Source organism: Puma concolor, chromosome A3 (genome assembly GCF_028749965.1).
Source record: "Puma concolor isolate L17-30 chromosome A3, mPumCon1.1.hap2, whole genome shotgun sequence".
Taxonomy (NCBI): Eukaryota; Metazoa; Chordata; class Mammalia; order Carnivora; family Felidae; genus Puma; species Puma concolor.
The window spans coordinates 96,217,638-96,228,319 of NC_141669.1; the positions used below are offsets into that span (position 1 = coordinate 96,217,638).

The 10,682-nt window shown below is 39.2% G+C and overlaps 1 protein-coding gene across 4 annotated transcripts in view; it reads right to left on the minus strand.

Annotated features, from left to right (window-relative positions):
* CFAP61 (cilia and flagella associated protein 61) overlaps window positions 1-10,682 on the minus strand; it is a 287,953-nt gene extending 277,271 nt beyond the window's left edge. For 3 of the 4 annotated variants that reach the window (XM_086701575.1, XM_086701572.1, XM_025932336.2), the window contains exons 1-2: window positions 10,555-10,682; window positions 2,319-2,469 (exon numbers count right to left, since the gene is read on the minus strand). In XM_086701575.1, the coding sequence (XP_086557701.1) occupies window positions 2,319-2,461 (143 nt within the window). In that variant the 5' untranslated portion in view covers window positions 2,462-2,469; window positions 10,555-10,682. The remainder of the gene's footprint in view (window positions 1-2,318; window positions 2,470-10,554) is intronic. The other variant, XM_086701573.1, reaches the window with a different exon arrangement.

A 10,682-nucleotide genomic window follows, 5' to 3' on the forward strand; every position in this document is an offset into this window, starting at 1 on the left:
TACAGATTTCACTAGTAAACTAACTCAGTATTTTGCTTGTCTGAAAATGCATTCATTTTCCCCTACGTATTGAAAAATTGTTTCACTAGGTACACAATTTACTTTGATGCTATTTTCTTCCAATACTGAAGACATTCTACTATCTTCTGGCTACCGTGCTTGCTAGTAAGAAATCACCATTAGCCTAATCTTCAATTGTTTACAGGCAATTTATCTTCTCTCCCTGATAACTTTTCAGATCTTCTCTTCAGATTTGATGTGTTGCTGTTTCATTATGATGAGCTGAGGAATTCTCTGTGTATTTATCCTGTTCGGGATCCAGTTTTCTGGATCTAAGAATTGGTGCTTTTCAACAATTTTGGAAAGCTATAGCTGTCAGCCATTATCTCTTCAAATATTGGCCTTTTCCACTGCCCATCATGTCCTTCTAAACGTCTGAATAGATCCAACTGTTAACTGTTCCATTCTTACTTTTTTGTCTGCCTCTTTGCACTGAATCTGGATATTTTATTGGTATTTGCCCCCCCTCCCCGCCCCATTTGCTACTTCTGTCTTCATCTGTGTCTTTTACAATGTTTAAGTCATCCAATGAGCTTTTAATTTTAACTATACTATTCTAGATGGTTTGACTTTTTTTTCAAATCTCATTATTCACTTTTTTGGTCTTTTTAAATGTAACTTTTCACTTTAGATGTAGTAAACATAGTTATTTTATATTCATTGACCGAACTCACATCTGAAGTCTTTGAGAGTCTGATTCTGCTGTATATTGTTGATTCTCACTAACGGTGCCTGTTACCTCGTATATTTGTGATTTTTGACTGCGAGCGTGTATCACTTACAACTCCATCTATGAGCATTATTTAAAGTCTGAGTTGAAGCTCCATCCTTCAGACCTGATTTTCATTATTTCAACCAGTTTCCTGGACACACTACTAATCTGTGACCACTTTTAATCTAATTCACCACTTTATTCCCTTTATTCAGTCTATCGGTAAATGAACATAGTCTTTGTCTGAAAATGGACTCATTATTTAGGAAGTTTTGAAGCTTTTCAAGCCACACAGATAATTAGCATGAAACTCAAATCAACACATGCTTACAAATTCTTGAAGGATTTGTCCCCCTTCATTCCATGCTGAAGTTGAAAAGGCTAGTTTCCTAACTTTCACACTTCAGGAGTGAGTTGATGTCTCATTCATCCTTACAATGAACAACCCAATTTTATACAAAAGGATCTAATACTTCCCTCCTTAGGTGGAGGGAGTATTTATCTTACATTCTTTGCAAAGTTGTCAAAACAGAAGCAGGAGATTTCTAGAATGTAGCAAAAATCCTCAAGGAGAAGGTGGCATTGACTCCTGCTATTTTCCTACAGTTTCTGATTTCATTTTGATAATGTTCTCTGTACAGTCCTTAACTTTTGGGTTGGTATGTGTGGGGTGTATCGACATGTTGTTTCCCTCCAGACGACATTGTTAAGGTTTTCAATCCACCAAAGTGCCAAAAAATGGAATAATTTCATTGATATATATAGATATTTTTTAAAGCATTTTATACATGTTGCCCTAATGCTCTACCACAAAACTGTGTCAATTCACATTACATTCATCAGTGTGATCACCAGAAACTACAAATTTTAATGTCTTAGGCTGGCCTTTGTTTAAACATTTCAGTTGTATTTAATATGAAGCTTTATAAAATTCAAAATACTTGAGCTGTTTTTCATCTTTTTCAATAAAAATAATAAGGAATAGATTATAGGATATTTATATTCTGGTGTTTCCTCCCCACCCACCCCCCCAAAAAAAAACAGAGAAAAAAAAATCTATGTGTATTTTGAAGCTTAGAGGAACACTTAATAACAATGGTTAAGAGCAAATATGGGCTTTGTTACTTACTAACTGCTTGACCTTCGGCAGGCCTCCATTTTCTGATCTGTAAAATGGGCAGGATAGTGTCTACCTCAGCGTTGCAAATAAGACAATATTGGCAAAACACAGAACCTGACAGAAAATAAATTCTCAAAACTGGCAGCTGATATTATTAACTTACCCCAAGATTCTACTAGTGGGAGAGGCAGTTGAGATTTGAACCCAAGTTTGCCTGAATCCAAAGCCCACGAGAAACCCTTTCATTTTGCAGGCTGTTATGGAACTTAGAGGTTGGTTGTTCCTGGAGATCTTCTGCTCCACAGGAATAGATTTTCTTGCTGCTCACTTCCTGATCATAAGCCCCATAAAGACAAAGGATTTGGGTCCCTTCTAGTGTGTGATAAAATTGATAAATATTCCTAGGTTACTTAGCTACATACTTACAGAAGATAGATGATATTTAGCCTCCCAAACAGCTTCTGGGTAAATTTTCTAATGAGGTTTTTGATACAATAAATATCCTGTGATTCTGTTCTTCGGCAATGAACCACTTCTACCTTTCCTCTTGGTGAAGTAAGTACTGACATTTTTTATCCTGTCCCAAAAAAACAGAAAACAGTCCACTGTTAATCTGAGATGACAAGCCCATCCAGTTACAGTACTTACAAAACTGGATGTGAATTCAATTTCCGTATGGTCAGAATGAACATGGTATTTCAGTACTGATGGGACAGTTTCCCCTGGGGGTTGCCTATGACGAACGACTGCCATTGCAAACCAGCCAATGTGTGTCTCTCCAGGAGAATGATGTTCCTGAGAATTGGCCCATCTAGAAATGTCTGCAACTGTACTCTTTGTTTCCAACAAAGCTGCTTTAAAATATTCTAACAATAGGATTGAAAAACATTGAAAGGAGTTATTACTGATTCAGAATCCTCTTTATTTAATTGGCCACCATGGCATGTGGTCAAGTTACAGGGGAAATACTGACAGCTTCTGCCCATGTTCCAAATAGAGTTCCCCAAACTGTAGCCCTGAAAAGCAACAGTCCTGAGAGATATTTTGAGACAAAAAAAAAGTTCTTTGGTCAATTAAGTGTAGGAAATGCTGCTTATGATGGCCTTCCTGAGAGACGACTATGCCCATAAAAGTCTTTGAGAAGTTCCATAATAAAGTATCTCCTTTCCCAGACTTTCCCACACCCTTTCTGAGAAAAATTTCTAATGACAGCAACATTGGAGAGTTTAATGTTCCAGAGGGACACTTTGGGGAATGCTGCTGACAGGAACAGCAGGCCACAAACTGATTCTCTTAACGTCTCAATATGTGTGTGTGTGTGTGTGTGTGTGTGTGTGTGTGTGTGTGTGTCTATTTCCTTCCTCCTTCTGTCTGTCCCTCCGTTCCTTCCTTTCTCCTCCTTTCTTTTCTCCTAGGGAAAATAATTTTATTAGATACTGGCCAGTATGCTCAAAACAGGCACATTAATTTTCACCCTGGAACCCTAGGAACAATATAGAGCACTCCCAACACCTCACAGCAGCCCCCATTTCACTCGCCCCTCTAAAGGTAACCATAATTCGGACTTCGATCACATAGATGATCTTGGCCAATTGTTGCACATCACATAAGTGCGATTACATAGTGTGTATGGTTTTCTTTCAAAACACAATGTTACATCGTGTGGCTTTTTGTTATTGCTGTTGTTTAGAGATGTCCTTGCAGTTTTCATGTGCCAAGGTACCAAAGAACTTGAGCACTGCAGGGGTCTGAGACAGCTCCTCCTTCATCAGATGAGGGAACTGAGGCCCATGAAGTGAAGTGACTTGCCTCAGGACACGTATGTTTGGTCAGAAACAGAACCTTTGGCATGTGCTTCTAGTCCAACTCCCTGTCATTCCCCCTGTTTAAGTAGCTTGCAGGCTGTCTCTGTGGGTGAAGGTCCCCCTGCCCTCACGGTCCACTGGTGTTCACATTAACTGCAGTTTGACTGCTCTTAACCATCAACACTCAGATGGGTAAGGGTGCAAGGTGTGGGGTCATGCAAGGGAACTTAGAAAGATAGCAGGTGGCAGCCAAGAATCCTTACCCAGTGGCTTTCTCCTTGGTGAATTCATACCACCCTCAACTCGCAGGGGCCTCCATTAGCCCCTGCAAAGCAAACCCAGATGCCCTACATTGTCCAAGCTCACTGAAACTGAAAAGAGTCCAAAATGCCAATTTATTCATTTACAATGGGAAAGTCAACAGCCAAGCAGTCTAGATGTTTCTGCAGCCCAGACAGTTAACAAACAAGTCATGTAAGCTAAATACAAGTCTGATTTCCTCTCCTTTGAGAGAACAAGGTGTGCTATCTGGCCACTTTTTTGCAGCCTTGGTATCAGGGTGGCTGAGATGAACTGGGGGCACATGTACTCTCAGCTCCAGCCTTGTGAAAATGTGAGCTCAGAATGACAGATCTTCACATTTGCAAGGGAAGAAAACCTTGATATTTATATAACATGTCCAAAATCAGAAAGATTGGCTCAAAATTTTCTTCACACTCTGAAGATAGAAATAAATAAACATTTCTTTAAGCTGGTTTAGCCTCCACCTGTGCCATGGCAAGGCCATTCATGCACTCTGTCCTCACAGACCACCACATGGAAAGCCCAGTTATTGGAAGGTGGTTTACATGGGGCTAAGGCCAAGAACATAGTCTGTGGAATCAGAGTACCAGGGATGAGACCCAGTTTCTATCGCCTATTAGCTGTGTAACCTTGAGCAAGTTACTAAAACTCTCTGTGCCTCAGTTTTCTTATCTGTAAATCAGAGATACTATACATACTGTAAAGGGTTTTATAAATGAGTTATTATATACAAAACACTGAAAGTAGTGTTTGACATGTAGTTAAGTGCTTGGTAAATATTAGCCATATCATCATTATTACTATTGAGCATGGACATTCTCAGGATTCAAAATAGTGGACATCAAGAAGTCACTCAAAGCTCCTAAGGTCTGGGGGAACTTCATCTACTGCAGAGATTTAAAGCCAAGGAAACCAGAGATGGGTAATGCTTAGGTGGCATCTTCCCAGTTTGCCTTGGCATCTCTACATTGTTGACACCCACAGGACCAATTGATCCCCTTTGCAAAGACACATTCTTTCTTAGATAAATGAACACACCTTTAATAAAGTGGCAGCTAAATTTTAATGACCTGACAACATTTCCTTTCTAAGAGGGCTTTACATAGCCTAGCTGCCATTATGAGCTGATTTCATGTTCTTTTTTTTTTTTTTTTTTTAATGTTTGAGAGAGACAGAGAAGAGTGTGAGCAGGGAGGGGCAGAGAGAGAGGGAGAGACAGAATCCAAAGCAGGCTCCAGGCTCCGAGCTCAGCACAGAGCCCAATGCGTGGCTCAAACTCAGAAACTGCAAGATCATGACCTGAGCCGAAGTTGGATGCTTAACTGACTGAGCCACCCAGGTGCTCCTGACTTCATGTTCTAACTCTAATGTCAATCTTTCTTAACATTTAATTTTAAAAAATTATTTTGAAATACAGCGATGCATTCTTCATTATACCTTCTCAATGCATAATACCTTCTCACTATGAAAAACATTATATGTATATATACACATACACACACACACACATATATATATACACGCATATATAAAAATATGACTGAAATCATGATTGTTTTTATTGTGGCAAAATACACATAACCAAAAATTTGTCATTTTTGCCATTTTAAGTGTACCATTCAGGGGCATGATGTAAGTTCACATTTTTGTGCAATCATCACCATTATCCATCTCCAGAACTTTTTCATCTGATATCCTGGTGTGAAATCCTTTTTTCCCAGCTGAAGTCTCCTCTCTTTGGAGTTTGGCATGTGTATAATTTCAGATAGTACCTTCTACCTTAAGGGATCAAACACACACAGTACACATTGGATGGGCACCATAGACCAGTAGGAAGATAATCCATGGAGGGTGTCTCAACAGAAGGCCTTCTCACTCCAAATCTGGGAGAAGCATTACCAAGGAATAAAATGATGGTATTATTTCAAAGGAGGCAATCAGAACCTGACTGACTACCATGTGAGCAATTAAACACTCAGTAATATTTTCCACAGCCCCTGTGAATGTGAAATTAGGTGCCTCCTACAAAGACGTGACATTAGTAGAGACAACAGATTTTCATATTTGCAAATATCTTTTACCTACTTTGGGTGGAAACAGACCTTAATAATGTCTAGACTCTTGTAAAGCTAGCCATAAATGTTGTCATTCCTGGTTTTGGTTTGAACTTAAAAGCAAAACTGGAAAGAGACATCTGTTTGTGAAACATGATGTCATAAGTTGATGCTACAAATATACAAAAAATTTGAATAAAATAAGAAAGTATAATTACAGAGCTGAGCTTTGGGGGAAAAGGAAACATGGAAAGAAGGAAGAGAGAGCAAAGGGAAATCCTCCACCCAGATGGCAATGACTTTGTGTGCAGTGGCTCAGGGAGCGATCAAATGTGATACAGGCCCTGGGGGCAAGAGTCTCAATTTCCCCCCATGGGGAGAGCAGGTGCCTCATTCAAAACTGAGAACTGAAAGTCAAACCATGTATACAACCTGGACTTTGGAGGGGCGGACCTCTCGGTAAATGAGAAGACTAAAAAAATGAACTTTACTAGCCTACGGAAGTGACAAAGAAGATTTCTCTACTGATAGCTCTGGATAGAAAACAGAAGAAAACAAAAATGCTGTGAGGAATCCAAATCCTAGATCAAAGTAGGTGTGCACCCCAATCCACACTACCTGTGTAGTGCGCAAGTCCCCAAGAACTTCAGATAATAGACTGTGGAAGACACAATGAAATAAGTATCTTTACAATTATTATAAATACATACAGAGAAAAGTCATGAGAACAGGTAATTATAAAAAAGAACAGAAACTTTAAAAATGGAAAATATGATCATTAAACTTTAAGCTAATTGGATGGGTTAAAAACATATTAGACAAGATTGAAGAAAATTAATGAACTGGAAGGCAGTTATGAAGAAACTATCTAGAACGAAGCACAGAGAAATAGAGAATATGGAAAGCAGTTAAGAGACATGTAAGACAGAAGAAAAAGATTATCTGTGTCTTAGAGGAATTCCATTAATGTCTTATAGGAATTCAAAAAATCGGGGCGCCTGGGTGGCGCAGTCGGTTAAGCGTCCGACTTCAGCCAGGTCACGATCTCGTGGTCCGTGAGTTCGAGCCCCGCGTCGGGCTCTGGGCTGATGGCTCAGAGCCTGGAGCCTGTTTCCGATTCTGTGTCTCCCTCTCTCTCTGCCCCTCCCCCGTTCATGCTCTGTCTCTCTCTGTCCCAAAAATAAATAAACATTGGAAAAAAAAAAAAAAAATTTAAAAAAAAAAAAAAAATAAAGAAATAAAATATTGTTTGAAAATACTGGCTATTTTTTTTTTTTTAGAATTGATGAAAGACCTGAATCCTCAGTCTGAGCAGGAAAATAAAAATAAATCCTGAATATATAGTAGTGGAATTACAAAACACTAAAAATAGAGAAAGCCTGAAAATGACTGGATAAAAGAGAAACTGCCTATGCAAGAATAATAATTAGACTAAGAGTATATTTCTCATCAGCAACAATAGGAGCCAGTAGTATATGGGTTGGCAAACTCCCTCTGCAAAAGGCCAGATGATATATATTTTAGGCTTCATGAGCCACATGTTCTTTGTGCAACTATGCAGCTCTGCTATTACAGCATGATAACAGCCAGAGACAATATGAACACAATATGAGCATGATTGTATTCCAATAAAATTCTACTCATGGACACTGCAGTTTGACTTTTCTATAATTTTAGTGTGTCCTAAAATATTCTTCTGGTTTTTTTCAATTGTTTAAAAATGTCTTTTAAAAAATTCTTAGCTTATGGGTCATACAAAATAGCCGATGGACTGAATTTGCCTTATGGGCTAGAGCTTCCCAACCACCAGAATAGTATCTTTAAAAAGGTAAAGATAAGCCGGGGAGCAGGGGAGAGCACCTGGATGGCTCAGTCAGTTGAGTGTCCAAGTTCAGCTCAGGTCATGATCTCATGGTTCGTGAGTTAAAGCGCCGCATCGGGCTCTCCGCTTTCAGTGCAGAGCCCACTTTGGATCTTCTGTCCCCCTACCTCTGCCCCTCCCCCACTTGCAGGCTCTCAAAAATAAACATTAAAAAAAAAACGTAAAGGTAAGGGTAGGGGCACCTGGGTGGCTCAGCTCGTTAAGTGTCTGACTCTTGATTTCAGCTCAGGTCATCGTATTATGGTTCATGAGATGGAGCCCTGAGCTGGGCTCCATGCCGACAGCGTGGAGTATGCTTGGGATTCTCTCTCTCTCTCTGCCCCTCCTCTGGTCACACGTTGTGTGCACACATGCGCATATGCATGTGCAAGCAAAGGTAAAAACAGCTATTAACCTAGAATTCTATGCCTAGCTAAACAATCATTAAAAGATGGAGGTTAAAAAAAGAAAATCTACTACAGATAGAAAGAAATTACCAAGGAATCTGATTGAAAGAACTCCTATAAGATGTAGTGGGAAGAATAAAATTAAAATCAGAGAGGAATGAAACGTAAGATAAAAGGCTGGAGAGAGAAAAGTAAACATGCAGGTGTATCTAAAGAAGCATTGATGGCAACAAGAAAAGTAAAAATGATAAATTTTGCTTAAAAAACAAAAACTGCAGGGGCGCCCAGGGTGGCTCAGTCGGTTGAGCGTCCAACTTCTGCTCAGGTCATGATCTTGCAGTTCACGAGTCAGAGCCCTGCATCCAGCTCTGTGCTGACATCTCAGAGCCTGGAGCCTGCTTCCGATTCTATGTCTCTCTCTCTCTGCCCACCCCACCTCCCCCACCCCCGTTCGTGCTCTGTCCGTCTGTCTCTAAATAAATAAATAAATAAATAAATAAATAAATAAAATAAAACATTAAAAAAAATTAAAACAAAAAAACTGCGTTAAATTACCAGACAATAAAAACTTGTAGGATGGAAGGAGGGCAATCAGAAATAAAACATTCTAAGGTGTTTATGTCTCTGAGAGGAGGCTAGAGATGATTAACATTAAACTTTGTTAAATCAGTTATGCATAATTACAAATTGAAGGGAAATTACTTAAGGGAAACATCTTTTTGTCTTAAAAGCTATTTGTTTATTTTGTTAGGTGACTTTATTATAGTGATATAAAATCACATTCAGTTCATTTAGAATTTGAAAAGTGAGATTACTTATAAATATTTAAATAATAATGTAGGTAGTACAAAGCTATGGAAAATATTTTTATATTGGTTACAAATGACTTCAGTTTGGGAAATCAGCTTAGTTTTTTTTTTTTTCCAGAATCACTTTATAGAGGTAGACATGATTTTTCTAGATACATAAAATACACACACACATACACACACACACACACACACATATTTAAAAATATTTTTCCTAAACACCAAAGGAGACTTGCAACTGTCAAAATTTCTTAACCAATGAGTTTTTCACGCCATGAAATCACATAGAGTAATCCTAAATGCATACTACCAAGTGAAAGAAACCAATCTGGAAAGGCTACATTCTATACAACTTCAATGATATGACATTCTCGAAAAGACAAAACTAAGGAGACAATTTTTAAAAAATCAGTGGTTGCAGGAGGCAAAGGGGGAGGGAGAGATAAATAGATGGAACACAAAGGATTTTTAGGATAGTGAAACTGTTCTTTACCATGCTATGATGGTAAATATAGGCCATTAAATCCCATAGAATCTACAACACCAAGGGTGAACCTTAATGTTAACTGTGAACTTTGGGTGATAATGATGTGTCAGTGCAGGTTCATCAGCTGTAACAAATGTACCACTCTGGTGGGGAATACTGACAGTGGGGGGAGGAGGGATGGCAGGCGTGAGAAATGGAATTCTCTGTACCTTCATCTAACTTTTCTGTGAACCTAAAACTACTGTAAAAGATAAAGTTTTTTTTTTTTTTTTTTTTTTTTTTTTTTTTTTAATTCTCAACCATTTTCTTGCATATAATTTTTCTGTTTTGAAGACAGGTCAAGAATTATACCACCTATCATTTACCGAGAACTTTACATAGATTTTGTCCTTAATTCTGATAAAATATATACTATTATTTTAGTCTCATAGTTAAGGACATTGAGGCTAAGAGAATTTACGTAATTATGACATATTCACAGAAAATTTAAACATCTGTTTATCTGACCACAAGGATGGCTTATTTGTCAGTACTCTGATGATTCATTTTAATTTTTTCTATTATCTGGCTTTAAAATACCTTCAGTTATTTTTTATTACAAGCCTTAAAGTTTATTTGTGCACAACTGTCCAGAAAGGAAAAGGACTGGACCTCAGAGACTACAAAGCCTAGAAGGCAACGCGGCGCCGGGCGACCTAGGAAGCCAGCAGCTCGCCCCCTTAGCATGCTGGGAATGGTAGTTTTCTGGCCGGCCTCTCTCCCTCCGCCCCCAAGCGTCCGGACCCGAGCTTTGTTCCCATTCCCCTTCCCTGGCGCCACGGTTCGACAGACCCACCCGTCCTCGCACAGTCATCCCAGTCTCGGAGACTGATTTGGGGTGCGTCCCTGACGCCCTGAATCCCGATCCCGCTGGGTGGCCAGCGCTACCCATCTCACCTGCAACTCTGCGATGCGGCGCTCAGAGAAGGACGCTCAGCCTGGTTACCACAGAAACGAAGTTACAACTGCGTCACGACGCGTGCGGGAAGTCAAAGGTCATACCAGCTAGTTCCGCTTCCTGTTCC